This window comes from Amblyomma mixtum, chromosome 4 (assembly GCF_055824585.1).
Source record: "Amblyomma mixtum isolate Tamu chromosome 4, ASM5582458v1, whole genome shotgun sequence".
NCBI classification, from domain to species: Eukaryota; Metazoa; Arthropoda; class Arachnida; order Ixodida; family Ixodidae; genus Amblyomma; species Amblyomma mixtum.
The window spans coordinates 111,305,131-111,321,612 of record NC_143015.1 but is presented as its reverse complement, the minus strand read 5'-3'; the positions used below and the strand labels follow the sequence as shown (position 1 = coordinate 111,321,612).

Sequence of the window (16,482 nt, the reverse complement as noted above, 5' to 3'; positions counted from 1 at the left end):
AGGAGGTCGTAGTTTTAGACAAGCCGTTGTCAGCGTCCTTAGAAAGTTGTTGTGGCAACCCGGGTGATGGCGGCGCCCATAGCGTTGTTGTCATGGCTGTACACGAAAGTGATGCTGCTGCGACTGAAGATGCGGCTGCGAGACAAAAGCTGACCAAGTCCGAAAGAAAAGCTCGGCGAAAAGTTGCAAGATGTGCTCGGATCATCCGCGAGAACATTGGCGTTGACGTGTGCGATCATCCAACAAGGGTGAGTACCGCATGAGCGTCACGCACCGTCTATGAACGATGGTTGTGATACAGTGTCAATGGAAATTCCTGTCGTGAATGAAATATGTCCTTTCCTTTTGTTTCTAGTTTCTGGTGCTAAATAATTGCGGCATGGTTTGCGGCGGGAGCTACGAAGTTATCTACAATGAACTTCACTCTTACGGCAGCATACAAGACATCGTGTTGATTCCTGGCCAACCATTCGCTGTGGTGGTCTTCGAAGATGTCGAATCTAGTGCATCTGCAGCCGATTATCTCAGCAACAACGTGCCGGCATTCTCAAAGGACCCTGTATTTCCTGCGTTTATAGAACAAGGTTGGTTGGCTAGGTTTTGAGATGTAATTCAGGCATACGTAAGTCGGTCAGTGCTTCCGACTGTATGCTAGGAGAAATTTTCGTAAGATGCATCTCTGTCAAACAGTTCTTTATTTTTCAGTCAGACTGCATATTTTCCTGCATAAAAGATGATCAGCGTATCGCACCAGCTGGCTTCTGGCATTCCCCAAAGAAACCTGTCAACTTCGTTTCTTCCTGCACTTTCTGCCATTTCCAGTAATGCACCAGCAAGCTTGAAAAAAATGTCCTCACAAAAAAGACCAAATTGCAGTTAAGTTGCTTTCCAGGTGGTTCTATTTCTGTATAGAAAGTTCAGATTGATCGTTTCCGCCTGGGTTTGTCCAAGTCGAGCTGTTGAGTCGTTAAATATTGCCCCAAATCCTTTTTTTTTTTTTTCGCCATTAACAAGCTGGCATAAATTTGGTGTAGGGCGTCATTACCTTTGCCTGATGGTGATGCCCTAATCATTACCATTAGCCTTCTTTGAAAGTTTAAGCTAGTCGATAGTATTATGCTGCTTTTCAAACTACGGCAATATACGTTACCAGGCCACTGTATGGGAAGGACCTTGTTGATAATTATAGATTTTTTATAGATTTTTGGTTGTGTGAAAAACTTTTTTTATATTAGATGAAAAAAATAAATGCCTAAGTTTAACCCTCAGAAATGCCATGTTCATCTTGTCAGTAACCGTGAATGTGCTGAACAATGACGAGATTTGGCGTTACTAATAAAGCACTGTAATGCACTATAGTTGTATGTACAAATGCTGCTGCTTATACACAGATGCATGCCTGTGTACGTAGCACTGCTTATGTTGATTCCACTCTGCACTTGTAACACTTGCATGATCATCGAATGCTTGGTGCATTGTATTGAAACAATAAAAGTAACAGGCGTTCAAGCATGAGAATAGTGCGAGAATCTTTAAGCACATTTGTTGTGCTACACTAATTCAATGCTATCCCCTTTTCTTCTGCAATTTTGACGCAATACCAGAGCCAAGCATCCAAGGAAACAGGTGCTACGACCTCTTTGACGAGAAGAACCTGCCGCGGGGCTTGATTCTCATTAAGGATGCCATCAGTGAGGATGAAGAGATGGTCCTGACACAACTGATCCAGTGGGGTGAGCCAGAAGAGTCCCACAGTGAGTTCACCTCGAAGCATATGCTTCGTGTTCTTCCTGTCATTCACCTGAACACCGTACCATGATGCCTTACGTTGAGAACTGAACTGTGCCATGGTTAATTCACCTTAAAATAACAGCTGAAAGTTCACAAAAACGCCCAACCTGCAGTTAACTGAGGAGGCTAAAGGCATTGTAACTGTCTCACCCTTGATGGCAAACCTCAATAGTATTGTGAGAGAAGATAGGAAAGATGGATTAAAAGAAGGAAGGGAGAAAGGGGCCACAGTGGAGGGCTCCTGAATATTTTGGACCACCGGGTGTTAAAGGGATACAAAAAGCAGCTCTACCCATCTTCTTCTCTCAGTGAAAATCGATTCTGCAGCTCGGTGGCTATGTTTACGTTGTCCAGCAGTAAAAGACGCATTTATTTCCGAGGCAATTCAATACAAGCATTTTTCTGCCACTCGATTTAAACTCGCGACATCCATAAAAATGGGCTTTGTAATCACCACTTGGAAGTGAATGGTGATGTTGCGTAGCCTTTGGGATCTGCGCTAAAAGAACCCATCTCAACACACTGCACTTTGCTTGGAAGAATGGGTGGGGGTGGCAACACATGTATCTTGACCTTTTCTAGTTCATTAAAGCTCCATTCTCAGGTGAAGTAGCATCTTGTCACAAGGACACAGTAATCTCGTGATACGGGTCCTATTTACTTTATCCTCAGTGCACCGACATCACTGAGCACACATGCGTTGAAACATTTTAAGGTGAAAGCCTTTAATGCCTCTTCATTATTGACAAAAGGTTGTCAGCAGAGGTGTCACGCTTTTTGGATGGTCGAAATGGTTATGATGTAGAAGTGCGCGGATTCGAAGTAATGAGGTCACCCACGGATGCCTGACGCCCCCTTTTGGAGCACACGACGACTAATAATATAGTTGTCGTCCGCTCCGACAGGGGGCGTAAGGCATCCGTGGCTGACCACATTGCATACCTGATTACTGCGAACAGAGCCATGGATACAACCGAACTCATCGAAGCAGAGAGAGAGTCGTGCTAAAGAAGCAGTCAAAGTCGGCAGTCAAAGTGTGTAGTCAAATAAAGCATTAGTACAGCACAAACAGTCTCGCAGTCAATGCCAAACAGTGCGCCAGGAAAGGCTTTCGCCTTGGAGCACTTTAGAGAGCCAAAGTGCCCCCTGAACTTTTTTTTCACCTGCATTCAAAACTTTTGTGATAATTATGACCCTGTAATTGAATGTACACCCTTGGTTAAAACTCTTCAGACTCTACATGGTTTTATTCTTTTCAGCCATGTGTTAGTGCCGTTATGGCTCCCTTTAAGACGCCTTGTACACAATTGTGTAGATTCTAAACGCAGAACTTTTTCTCGGAGTGTGCTCTGGCTTGCACTAATTTCTTAATTTCAGAAGCATTTAGCATCCTTCACCTTACATATAGGGCGCTTTTTTATGGTAGCTAGCAAACGCAGCAAGAAAAATTTCACAAAACAGTGACGTTCGTCGCATGCCTTCCGCCATTTTTATGCTGACAGATTTTGCCACCAGTACTGATGTCTATTTTTTTTCTATAGACTTCTTGCATAATATGTATCTTCGAAACACAAAATGATCACATAAAGTACTCAACTGTATGCCTCAGAAGCCGTGTGGCCTGAAGACTTTTGACCAAGAGTGCACATGTCAGAATTCATTTGGATTTCGAAAATCTAATATTGTTAGGACCTGCTGACCGAGCTTTGTTACGGGAGATATCTCTTGGATGTCCTTTCGCAGCACTGCGCCATAGAGAAGTGCGCCATTTTGGATACGCCTTCGACTACAACCTTCAGGGAGTTCAGAAAGATGCACCGTTGCCAAATGGCATTCCTGGTGAGTGTGCATCAATCCTGGGCCGACTCATTGAAGCCGGTCACTTGACCCGACTTCCTGACCAGCTGACTGTGACTCGTTATCTTCCTGGACAGGGTGAGTTCTTTCACTTCACAGGTGTCCGTCCTGACAGATATTATTAGGGCCTGCCTACAAAGTCTTCACCTCCACACAAATCGCATAAGAACTTTAGGTGGAAGTTTGCGCAACTTTAAATTTTTAGTTTTCTCTCTTGCGTTATATGGGATACTGCTATGATCACATTGTTTAGCGTACACAGTCTGGTCTCATAAAGCAAAAAAACTCTCGTTCAGCTGGTAAAGTCTTTCTTATTCCTGTGCCAAACGTGAAAGTTCAACAGTGTAGAAGTATTGCAGCGCAAATAAGATAAAAACACACTGAAGGAACAAATAAGACAGGACAGGCGCTTGTTCTCACAGCGCCTGTTTCGCCTTCCCAAGCAGCACAGGCAATCGGCCTAGTATTGGAAATGGATGGTCTCACTCTGGTCCTTTGTAGGACGGGCATTTGCCAATGCATTGCCAATATTGGGCCAATGACTTGTGCTGCTCCGGAAAATTTTGTTCCTTTGGTGTGTGATCTTATTTGTTCTGTGATTTTCCTACACCATGGATTGGGACCAACTGGCCCAAACCACTGTGGCATCACAGTGAAAGTTTGCCCTTCAACGGTGACGCTACTAAGCAGACAGGGAAAAGTGGTTGACTTTAAACTTGCGGTGTATGTATTGGTTGAATCTTAATTATGTGTCTCTTGTGGTACTGAACCACTCTGCATGTTTGTTTGGTGACTGTAGCCATACTGAACTCGAATTGCATATTTTGTCAGGAATCCCACCACATGTCGACAGCCACGAATCTTTCAACGACAACATCACGCTTCTCAGCCTGGGTTCTCCCATTGTGATGAACTTCCGGCATCCCAGCGGTCGCCAGGCTGCACAGGTCCTGCCTCCTCGTAGCGCACTAATTCTCTCTGGTGACAGCCGCTATGTGTGGTCTCATGGGTGAGAAAGCTTGCTTTGAGCTTGTTGAAATGTAGTACATACGATAATGAGCCTGCTGTGGAGGCTCAGTGAGTAGCGTGCTTGGCTACTGAGCTGGAGGACCCGGTTAAACCCCGGCCGTGGCAGCTGCATTTCGATAGACGCGAAACACAAAGCGTCTGTGTGCTGTGCGATGTCAGCACAGATTAAAGACCCCCAGGTTGTCTTAATTAATCTCGAGCCCTTCACTACAGCATCCTTCATAGCCTATGTGTTGTTTCGGGACGTTAAACGCCACAATTTAATTTATGATGATGGCGATCGGTTTTAATCACACAGGAGCAGCTTGGGCAAACAATGGCATATCTAAACATTCTTGGTCCGCGCAAAGTGGGCTCAAAGATCATTTTTGACAAGCATTTCATCCCTGAGAAAGCTGACCATCAGGCTAGGGAAAAGTTTGCACCACTTGAAAAACGTGTACTTACTCTAATTGAACCCCAGACGTCCTGCATATGAGGCAGAATGCTAAAATTAATAGGTCATTGCCTTAATTAATTTCGGCGCTAGGCTACTGAGCTGGAGTTCCTGGGTTCAAACCCAGCCACATCAGCCGCATTTCGGAGGCCAAACACTGGAGGCATATGGATGGTGTGCTATGCATTGTCAGAGAACCACAGGTGCTCGAAATTATTCCGGAGCCCTCTACTTTCACCCCCACCTTTCTCCCTTCCATTACAGCACTCCCCAAAAACCAATTTTCAATTTTTAATGGGTCATTCCTACAGTACTGACTTTACTCTACTTGTGCCATGTCATGCCGTCCCTTTGCAGCACTGTGCACATGACTTTTCGCCTTTTTTGTTTTTTTAAAGCATTCATACTCCATCTTACATGTCGTTTTCAGTGCTTTGAAGGCTGCAGCAAACTGAGCTAATCAGAACAGCGTGGTGTGCCGCAAAATGTGTTCCTCCAGTGAAAATAGTAGCAGTGTTCGCTAGTATTAACCTTGGAGCTGTTATGTCTTCATGTAGATGGAACAGTCATTCTCATACTTGTCTAAGAGCACTCGAACGGTGCACCGGGGAGTTTACTTGCATAATTTACGTGTGACCTAGGGCACAGAGCGAGACCGTATCGCGTATGCACATTGCCATTGCTTGAGTTCAACTCCTCATGTCTTTTAAAGCTATATTGGGCCCAGCAGGCATTGATGACTGTCATAAATGCCCGACAGAGCTCACCTTTCGAGCGCTCTAGACAGGGGTGTGGACAAATGTACATGTTGCAAGACTGATGAAGGAGCTGTGTTTGGTGTGTCAAACAAAACGCAAGGTACGCTTTTGAAACAATGAGTTCGAAAGAGTGTGTGGTATTCAACTATCTTTGTAGACTTGAGCTCTGGCTTATCTAGCTTTTCCCATCGCAGGATAGCATCACGCAAGTTTGACATAGTCCGAAGGTGCGATGGCTTGGGCGACGGCATAACACTTTCTGAGCGAGGAATTCGCATTTCATACACCTTCAGACACATACGTAATGGAAGCTGCAAGTGTGGTGAGTACCATCTAGCAATTTAACTTGCACCTAACGATAGCATGGGTCATCTTTTGTAGCAGTGGCGCATCTTAATTTAGGCATTCTGTCTGCATATGTGTGTAGTTACTGACTTGGGATGTGTGGACTGCTCTTTTTCAGGGGATGCCCTATTGTGCGACTCTCATCGTTTTGGGTAGGTTGCTGCCGTGCCTAGGCACCTGTGTGCTTTGAATGCTGTCAACAACATATTGCGTGGTTCTTGCGCTCGATTAAAGCAAGTGGAGTGTGAGCACAGTGTGTCATGGGTTCGAAATAATGACACAGGCCAGTGCATTGAGAAGCAGGAAGTGTAAACATATTGAATAGGCCTAGCATGTGCATTCCTTGTATTGTGCGCAGAAACCAGGACAATGCATCTGCACTGAGGTTGGAAGCAGAGCATGTCTTTAAGGTGAATGGCACTCCTTTAACACTCATTTTTAACCACGTTTCTCTAGTGTCGAGCTTTACTGGGACTACAGTTATGCTCGTTTGTTTGCGTAGGTGTACGAAAACATAGCGGAACAGTTTAGTGATACCAGATACAAACAGTGGCCCCGGGTTGCCGACTTCCTGGACTCGCTGGAACACGGCTCATTGCTTCTAGATGCAGGATGTGGAAATGGCAAGTACCTGACAAGCCACGACCAGCTTTTGAAGGTAACTGGACGTTTGCTCTTTTGCTGAATCTGCAGAAATCTGAATTTATCTTGCAAAAAAGAATTTATGAGGGCTGAGCTAGTGTGTTTGCGTTTTTGTGCATGCGATCTGGTCATGTTGCATTGCAAAGTTTTTCCGTCAGTCTTAATTTTGAAAATATGGAACAACACTAAATGATGCAGTTAATTAATTACACTACTAGCATATGTCAACTTCACGTCATGTCAACACATTCCGTAAAAATTCCTTTCAACCTTTTTTTATTGCAACCATTCCTCTTCATAACATCTAGACCATGAAAGGATAAATCATTTATTATTTTAGGCTTACACAAACTATCACTGGAAAAAGTACCAGACAGGATCGGGAATTCTTCTACGTATGTTGCCCCTTTGAAAGTATCATATGTATGGCAGAAATTCTATTTCTATTGAATGCTTCAGGTAATCAGTCAGTGATATGCTTATAGAACCTTAGAAATGAGTCTCTTGTACCAAACCATTAAAGCTAAATTAGCTTGCCTTTTGAGAAGATTTTCGGGTGCTCATTGCTCGTCATTAAGATTAGAACTAACCATCGCTGCCATTTTCTTTGTTTTGCCAGCAGTGTTTGATGCATCTCTCTTGTTCATACTACACACCTTCAGAAGCCTGGTACCTGCATTTGTACTGTAAGCTTTGAATGTTGGGCTGGAAAAGGCTTTCAGCCCAAGAATAAAACTAATAAAAAAAAAAAACAAGAGCTCAAAACTCCTCTCGGCCCCCATTCTCTACTTGAATGTGGAAGAAGGTCAAAGACTGGTTGAAAAGACATGGTCACTGTTCTCTCGTCTTTGCAAAGCTTGGTTTTGACCGTAGCCGGGGGCTCTGTGACATCTGCCGAGATCGAGGACTGGAGGTCCTGCAAGCCGATGTGCTGCAGATGCCGTTTAGGGACGGTGCCTTCGACGCCTGCATCAGCATCGCGGTACTGCATCATCTTTCCACCACAGTGAGTACAATTGGCAGCTGGCTTGTTGCTTGCTGGCAACTGAATTGGCTAAACACTCTCACTGGCATCGGCATTTCATGCCACCACAGGTGTCGCTGAAATTCGCATTACCACAAGAGCAAATGTCTCATGAATTTTTTTCTTTTGTTTTTGCTGTTTGCTTATTCCTGTCTCTGCTTTTCTGCTACTTTGCACTGTACCTCCACAGGAGCGTCGAGAGGCGGCATTGCGTGAAATCTTTCGTGTGCTGCGGCCCGGTGGTCGTGCTCTCATCTACGTCTGGGCCATGGAGCAGCATGGCGCAGGTGATGATGACGACGCGCCGTCAAAGTACCTCAACATAAACAAAATGGCCGCCGAGAGTCCTGTGGACATGGAAAGTACACTACCCGCAGTCGCACCTGTGGGACAGTCGGCACTGCCAGTGCACTGCAACCGGACGCAATTTCAAGCTCAGGACATGCTGGTGCCTTGGCACTCCAAAAGTACACAGGAGACCCACTACAGGCAAGCTGCATTGTCGCATAAACATCTTCCATGCCCATCCAGTCTGCACGACTTACTTTTCCAATTTCTTCAGACCCGACGAGGGAGCAATCGAACGATTTAATTAAAGTCTATCCATGCAGTTTGTACAGAGGATGTTGCCATTGTCGATTTGCAGCGAAATGACTTTGCGCACACGCTGGAACTTCCCACGTCTAATCAAGCTTTCAGAAGCTGTTGCAGTCAGGCACTGCGATAGTCAAATAAAATTATGGTGACTGACCACGTTGGCGAATGTGCTGTGCCACAAGTGCCGGTGGTTTTCGTTTGTCTAAGGCAAAGATTCTCAAAGTTGGTTCCGTAGAACCCACCAGTTGTTTTGAGTGCTTTCTGGGTTTCCCGACTCCCCAACGCAATGCATGCCTTAACCCCTTACCTCTTCTTTACCATTATTTTGGGACTGTTTTTACTTTTTTTTCGTCTGCAGCCAGTTACCGTTAAGTACTTAACTTGGCCATTTCACCATGGGGTCATGCCTTTGCATGTTCTCTTTTGCATTTGTGTTAGGTAGGAACGGACAGAAACCAAGACATGCGGGGTTTCCCAGCATCTGTTGAAAGCCACTGGAGTTCGTTGCTGATCTAAGGTGGCACTGCTGGAGAACTGCCTGGCAGTCTAATGCAAGGACAGTTTTAATGAACCTGCATAATACTTTGATCACAATTTACAGAAGTGATATTTTAATCAAATGGTAGTGTTATAAAAAAAATTATACACAGCACAAAGCTAGCAGAGGAAATCGGCACACTTGAAACCCAGCTCAAACTTTTAAACATGCGGATGTTGACAGCAGTGTTATTTGAAGAGTTTGTAAACTGTTCTCTTCAGTTAGCTCCCAGACAAGCACTGCATTCTAATGCTGTCTTCCTCTCTCACCAGGTACTACCACCTGTTTCAGCAAGGAGAACTTCGAGAGCTGCTTGAGCACGTCTCCCAGGGTTGCGTTGAAACTGAATACCATGACCAGGGAAACTGGTGCGCAGTGATCGTCAAGCAAGACACAACTGCGGATGCTAGCACTGCAAGCTGATGTGTGAAGAGAGTGGAGACACCTTCCTGTCCCACCACAATTTGTGAATAAAAGGAATGTTATAAACAATGTATGCAAAGTGTAACATCCCAAGGCTGCATGTGCGCTGTGAGGGGTGCTGTTGTGGAGGGAACTAGATTAATTTGAGACACCTGTGGTTCATCAATGTTCACTGACATTGACCAGCAGATGGGTACCTTTGCATTATGCCTCCATCGAAATGCAGCCACTGTGATTGGGATTCAATCTTGCGACCTTAGGCTCAGCAGCCAAATGCCAAATCCACTGCAGCAAGTTTTCTTTATTAATGCTAAACAAGGGCAAAATTGTGTGGGTTTTGCTACGAGAACACATTCAGACTTAATTTATGCTGCCTGTTCAGCAGTCTGATATGATTGTAGTGCACTGTAGCTTGGTCACACTGAGAAAGATTGCATTTCCAAAAATGCGACCTTTGGTTGCAGAGTTTCTGTCCATCATTTGATTTGGCTGCGCCTAAGAGCGCAGTCCTCACTTGGGAAAACTACATTTGATCCCAGACGTGTCGAACTTGAAGGTGATCGCGATATAGTTCTAAATCGAAATTTCGACACATACAGGGTGTTCCGTATTTATCTGTCTGGGTTGTAAAAAATAATCTCGTGCAAGCCACGGGCCTATTTCAGCTCAAGCACAGACCGTAGGGTAGCCTATAATAGTCTGCGTTTTTCAGTAAGAATTTAAACATCGGAACTTGCCTTAATTGTCCTTAATCGGCGAAAAACTGCAGTCGTCTGCGCAGAGAATTTTTGTCTGGGCGAGCAGATCAGCAGCTTTGACAGGCTGCGCCATCTGGGGCACTGCAAGAACTACTTCAGTTCAAAACAGGAATATTCGTTGCCTCGCAGTTTGCCAGATGGCACTGCCTCTGGCGAACTGTACCTTTTGTTCCCGGCCCTTAGTTTTCTGTACTGAGAACTAAAATGTTAATAAACTCAACTCAAGAGTGTGTGCATTTTGCAAGAAAAGAATGTTTTTCAAGAGTCCACTGGAACGAAGGCATGCACTTTACAAGAGTTGAAGTGCTTCTGCCCCGTAAAGACATCGCATCAACAACCTGTGGGACTGAAGAAGCATTTTTATTTTTCTGGCTACAGTTTGACAAAACTGCTAGGTGTACCAACAGTAGGAAATTTTTTTTTTCTTGGCGCCGAGCACACACGCTCGTCACAGGTCATTCAAAATGGTTTTGTTCGGCTGGCCAAAAGAAATGACATCCAAGTGGCCTTTCAAATAAAAAGACAAAATGGCTCCAAAGTTGTTGGCCGTGTTCACAATTTACATGGCAGCTAGAGTGACATGGTACTTTTGGTGAGTCTTTCAACGTTAGATGTACTGCAGAACTGATTTGCTCCACATTGACGACTACAAATGAATATAATGGCGAAAGCGAAAAATCATGAATGAGTGGGCGTAAGCATCTCTAAACCTCTGCCACTGATGCGCATCTACAAGAATGGAGAACATTGGCTAGACCAAACAGGCAGTTCACACAAGTGAATGCCACTGTCGAGAGCGGAAAACAACACAGGAGTCATCAGCACTTATGATTTAGTATGAAATACTTTAGTCGTCTCGTTAACACTTAATGCGCACTTCTCTGAACAACAAATGATCTGTTCGGTATGCACAAAATTAAAACTTTGCATTTATATACGCATCACTATAGGCTGTAAAAGTTGACTGCCGCAACAAAATGTACTTTACCGTGACCAGTACTAAAAGAACAACTTGTTCAAAGGTCGTAAAACTTAAAAGGATTTGACATTCTACACCTGCAAGCAAGCACACACTGGTTTAAAAAAAAAAAAACCTCTGCGTACACTGTACACTTTACAGTGGCTGCAAACCACTTAAAACATCAGTATACTCTCTCTGAAAGCTTTAAGATGGTTACGCAGACAAGTCTTAAGCGCTTCACCAGTGAAGCAAGACCTCTGGGTAGCAGTATTCACACGGAAAAAAAAAACAAGTCATTACACAGAGGTAGCCAAACAATAGCCACTGTGGAAGCGAGTAGAGAGGATGATGACAGAGTTTTCGCTTTGGTCAATGTAGCGACTGACAAAACGAAACTTGACATGGCGGGGAAAAATGGGTACAGCACTGCTTTCTATCACTATGCTGGAGCACCTGAAGCCAACACGTTGGCTCACAACACAAAGCAGTCAACTGTGCTTCTTGGTGTGTCCGATCGAGCGGCCACACACACAGCATGAGGAGCCGCTGAACACTTTTTCAGTAGCACAGCCCGCACAACTGGCAACATTACAACCAGAGCTTTAGCAGCTGTACATATGGCCACAGATATACGTATCTGTATATATACACAGTCATGTAAGCTTAGAGCGCAGCCAGAAATTCACTACTAGTGCCTGCCTGTCAATGTTTTAACTGCCACTCAACAAGGCAGGTCAGTGTGCAGTTACAGTAACTTTCTTTGCTGAACTCTACACAAGGGAGTAATGCTTGTGGGCTTCAATACCTAATGTGTTTTGCTAAAGTGGTCAGGGGGGAACGACACCAGACGTGTTGGTTCCCAGGTGCTCCTAGAGACCAAATGTATGGCAGCTGAGAAGACACAGAAGCTTTGAGAACAACACATCTTTGGTTTTTCAGTAGCTACGGCTTCACTTCTGTGGCCTTCCCACAAAAAAAATGAAAATAACGCGTCAACGAAGCACTTCGTCGATGTATACACACATTGCACATGCAGACAACGAAAAAGAGACCCGTCCCGCGTCAGCCGCACCCCACCAAAACTCGCGTGGGTGCACGGGACATACTTTTTACGTACAGCGAGCTGATGACGAAAAGTTCGAGCTGAGCCCGAGAATGTGAAATGTGCGCAGCAGCTCACGGATCTCAGTGGGGAAGCTTTGGATGCGAAAATAATGCGTTCGCAAATGTTAAATCCGCGTTGCATAAATGCAGTGTGACCACACTTTGTGGGGGATAATGGAATGGATATCTTTCCTCCTGAAAACAAAGGAAAGCATCTGGAATGAGTGAGACACAGTTGGTCCAGATGGTTCCTTGCACTGGCACTGTGTTACGGCAGTGCATGTTAAGGGATGGGGAGAATACTGACAAAAGGAATGTGAAGTGAAAGTTTTGCCAAGCTATGTGGTGATTTGGTCCAGAGTTAGGTATATTTGGCTCAACGTGGAGGTCGATTGTCGAGACAGCAGACCACTGTGGGCTGTTTGCAGATCTTAAGTTTTTAGGCAGTAATGAAATTTATCGAACTAATTGCAATTTCAAGGGAAGAAAAAAGTGAACTAATGTCTATATTCGAAACTCATCGAGAGTTCATGCGAAGTCTAGGCACGCATCTAAATCAGTGGCACAACCATTCCCTGCGAGTTAACAACCTGTTCTTTGGGCAGGAACAAAATTTACACTATGACAAGACGTCATGCAATTGTTTAACACTACTTAATTAGTTGAAATAACTCTCACCTTACCAGTCGGTCCTCCGTTCCAGCCTATCACCTAAGAAATGCCTTGGCAATCAGATACGGGGCACCCCATAGCAAAATTGAACCTGCTCTTTATATTTTGTTGGGTTACTACAGTTGGCAAAGTTCAATGAAATACTAACCCAGGAAGTTAGTTAGGTACAATGCAGAAATGTTTTACCACGGCATCTGTACACGAAACTAACTTGCCTTTCCACTTACCCTTACGCATGAAATAGCTTCTGAACACAAAAGCTGCAAAGCAATCACGCGAGGTTAAAGCAAACAGGTTGCCACGAAACTAACAAAGCCTCCCACAATGAGATCCGTGTCACGGGGGGAAGCAGCGTCACACACAAGTTGAGCATTGGTGGATGCACGCGCCCGCAATCAGAGCGCGAGATTCTCGGCAACGAGAGAGAGAGAAAAAAGAATCGGTAAAACAACATGTACAAACAAACATATGCGTGCGGTGACGTCACGGTGGCAGTCACAACCGGCATTGACGCCGACTGGCACTTTCCAGGAGGACGACGGGCACTGCCCCCGAAAGTCTCGTTTACAACCTCGGGTTTCTGCTGACTGACTAGCTGGGCTCCTTGAGGGGCAGAGAAACTGGGAACACCGTCGCCAAGGTGAGGAATGTCTGGCCGCAGGCAGATGGCTGGTGGAGTTGGGCAGCGAGCGACCGATACTGGCATCGCTTTCCAACACGGCCGACCGAAGCCTTGCTCAGCTCCCTTTGTGAATCCAGCACAAGGAAACCCGCGATCGGCAACACACGGTCGCGTGACCAGTCGTGAACCCCTTGCGTGGCCACTCGCAACGCCCTTGCGCAACTTCCCGTGACGACGGTGGTGACAGATGAACTGGTACGTTGCTGCGCAACCTCTCGCAGCATTTGTGCACAACTCGCCACCAAGCCATTTCACATTCCACGCTGTGCAGCTTCCTATGAACAAGGTGGGCGTTGTGAAGAAGTAGCGCAGCGTGCCATGGCGCTTCCTGTGACTGAGCCAAGACACATTCACAGTCTACCGTGCTAGTTGTGCCAGCCTTTCGCAGCCTGCTCGTGCGGCATCTTGGTTTACTACTGGCAGCTTGAATGGTCATCCGTGACTCCTCACCGCTTGCGTCAGTGCCAGTAGAAACGCTTGCCTCTTGTGCAAGCCATTCTGGCAAGAGTGAATTATCCACTGACTGTGCACCTCTCAAAGATCCAAAGATGTTTTGCCGCACAGTAGCCAACTACCTGAATACAAGCAAGCGTCGTGGAGCAGCCTCCTGGTCTGTTTGAGCTTGGACGAAATGGTCAGGCTCAGTGAACCAGCAAAACACTCAGTATTCACCACCTTTCTTGAGTCACATTTCCATCATCCATTTGGCATCATCTTTGTGAGGAGGACTACAAGGAGGAGAGGTGACATCATCCCACTCTCCTCATCTACATTTGCTACTTTTGATCCCTCCCCCTTCATGCTTTTTTCCTGCGTCTTGCTAACATATAAAGAACTTTGGCATTTACGTGGCACCTCACAAATCGAACTGTGCGGAATCCCGCAAAAAACCCAATAGCCACCGCTAGCTACTAGTTGAAACATGTTCCCACAGTCGTGCTGGCCCATCAGCTTTTCTTAAAGCTTGGAATGTTGTCCACTGTCCGGACATCTTTCAGGCTCACATTAAAACATCCCCACACATTGCGGAGATGCGCCACAGACAAGATGCCGAGCACCGATCGCTCATTTCCATAACACAGCTGGATGCATGAGGACATTGCAATGTATCCTGGCGGACCAACAAAAACCGTTCACATCACCGTTTAGACAACGCTTGGTGGCACTAAGCCGCTTTCACCATCAAATCTCTAGCGGGTGCATTCATATTCCAACAGCGGAAAGCAGACGACAAAGCGACAGACAGCTGATCAGACAGGATAGGGAAGAGAAAGTTAAAAATAGGAACGAGGAAGTTTTTCAGAAAGTTTCACGATGAACACTGGGCAATGAGGCAGGTTCGTCATTGATCGGATGTGAGGTGAGTGTGCGGCTGTCTGACAAATGAAGGAAGGAGCAAAGAAAGATAGTAGATGGGTTCAATGTCTTCTCGTCGCCGTCGTGTCGCAAGTCTCTGTGTCTCTCTCTCTCTCTCCGCTCAGAACTTTGTGGCGCACGTCAGGTCGCCGTCGTGGTGCTGAAACAGCAACAAGGTTTTTCACGTCGGGTACGCTCGCCGAGACTGCAACGCCTGGTGGTACTGCCCAGCCCGGAGGAGGAGGAGGAGGGGGTGAGGACACGCCCACCAAAAAAGGGGGGGGGGGGAGGGGGTGTGGGAGAGAGAAAAAAAGGGGAAAAAAACGGAAAAAAGAAAAATCATGCGGGGGGTCGAGACACTCACGCAAAGGAAACAAAAGAGAACGACAGGGCCCGCTCCGGCGTGACGCCTCGGCGCGCTTCGCCACCCCTGGACGCCAACAATGGTTCCCACGAGTCCGAGGCCACGGGCCGCATGCTGGCCTGGTCAAGACATTTGAAGAACGCCAGAGGAAGGTGGTGGTGGTGGGGGAGACAACAGGCTCCAGCCGGCTGGCTGTCAGCAGAGCCCCTTTCATTTCACCCGTGCTAACTCCACCGAGTGCAGCTCGCTCTTGAGTTAACACCGTTTCACCTCGAAAGGTGCAAGGCGGTAACCACAGTGGAAGTCAAGACAGGCAGACTGCCATTTTCACCTGCTCTTGGGTGCAATAGAGGAGGCGCAAATTTGGACTGATGTGGCATGTGCCAAGACCAGGCAGCTAATGGCATCCATTAGCTGCCATCGTTATCCATTGTTATCTGATGTCTTTTTGTGTTCTTTCTCTTGCTCTTATGCTTTGCTGTTTTATGCCTTTTTTGTCAAATTACGCCCGCTAACTATTGTATAACTTATTCATTGCCGCAAATTACACTGATAGGTTTTAACTTGATTGCATACTTTTGTTCCAGCTCCCCTGCCAAACTTGTGCACTTTTCTTATGTATTCCTGATGGGAGGTCCCCCAGACAGTTTTCACTTTGGGACCTCCTACTGCACTAACTTTTTTATAAAACTTACAACTCATTGAATTTCGTTTTAATAAACCTTCAAACACATCATCATAATTTAAAAAAACTGTACACTAACACATGACTCCCTAGGTGCTGTTGTGCAACATTTCACTTGCGGGCACTAGGGAAATAGTACCTGTACAACAACTAGAAACTGTCAAGACAGGTGTAAAGTTGCAGGACCAACTTACCTTCACCTGTGTTAGGAGACATTACGACCATTATGTTGAGCACTGCGTAGGCTCAGATATTATCAGCACTCAGCAAGACCACAAGTGCTGTTATGTTCGTTTAAAGTTGCAGCAAATTTACTGCCACTTTCAGGATAAATAAACAGGGCTTCGAAACAAACTGGACTTACGCTACTACTTGAAGGTGGGCAGCACATGCCCCACTGTAGTGATATTGAATTTCATAAAGAATAATGCATTTTGCCAAACACGTAGTCAAGCACAAG

At 45.7% G+C, this 16,482-nt stretch overlaps 2 protein-coding genes across 18 annotated transcripts in view; one reads left to right on the top strand and one right to left on the bottom strand.

Annotated features, from left to right (window-relative positions):
• Positions 1-53: 53 nt before the first annotated feature.
• On the top strand, positions 54-9,513 carry LOC149347885 (tRNA (carboxymethyluridine(34)-5-O)-methyltransferase alkbh8). 3 transcript variants are annotated; one of them, XM_089587606.1, is made up of 12 exons: positions 54-248; positions 356-584; positions 1,605-1,754; positions 3,535-3,630; positions 4,480-4,657; positions 6,066-6,193; positions 6,335-6,368; positions 6,575-6,626; positions 6,719-6,874; positions 7,715-7,864; positions 8,073-8,371; positions 9,290-9,513. In XM_089587606.1, exons 1-12 carry the CDS (start codon positions 93-95, stop codon positions 9,438-9,440), a joined length of 1,779 nt encoding a protein of 592 aa, XP_089443732.1. In that variant the 5' UTR covers positions 54-92; the 3' UTR covers positions 9,441-9,513. The 3 variants fall into 3 exon arrangements, with proteins under 3 accessions (XP_089443732.1, XP_089443734.1, XP_089443733.1); XM_089587608.1 differs by having other exon boundaries at positions 56-248; positions 3,535-3,726; XM_089587607.1 differs by lacking the exon at positions 54-248 and adding an exon at positions 706-875 and having other exon boundaries at positions 446-584; positions 3,535-3,726.
• Positions 9,514-10,539: 1,026 nt separating this feature from the next.
• LOC149347883 (protein tweety-like) overlaps positions 10,540-16,482 on the bottom strand; it is a 35,561-nt gene continuing 29,618 nt past the window's right edge. For 5 of the 15 annotated variants that reach the window (XM_089587599.1, XM_089587596.1, XM_089587595.1 and 2 more), the window contains one exon: positions 10,540-15,133. Coding sequence is in view for 9 of the 15 variants with exons in the window: in XM_089587595.1 (XP_089443721.1) it covers positions 15,095-15,133 (39 nt within the window). In the remaining 6 variants the exon portion in view is untranslated. Of the gene's footprint in view, positions 15,197-15,337; positions 15,457-16,482 lie in introns of those variants that run through there. The other 10 variants (XM_089587590.1, XM_089587591.1, XM_089587593.1 and 7 more) reach the window with 4 other exon arrangements.

What these genes read in the sequence shown, in the direction of transcription:
- LOC149347885 (XM_089587608.1), top strand. Translation starts at nt 93, where the DNA reads ATGGCTGTACACGAAAGTGATGCTGCTGCGACTGAAGATGCGGCTGCG. An exon ending in GCCACGACCAGCTTTTGAAG is followed by an intron (nt 6,875 to 7,714) that starts GTAACTGGACGT and finishes GTCTTTGCAAAG; the next exon opens with CTTGGTTTTGACCGTAGCCG. An exon ending in TGCATCATCTTTCCACCACA is followed by an intron (nt 7,865 to 8,072) that starts GTGAGTACAATT and finishes GTACCTCCACAG; the next exon opens with GAGCGTCGAGAGGCGGCATT.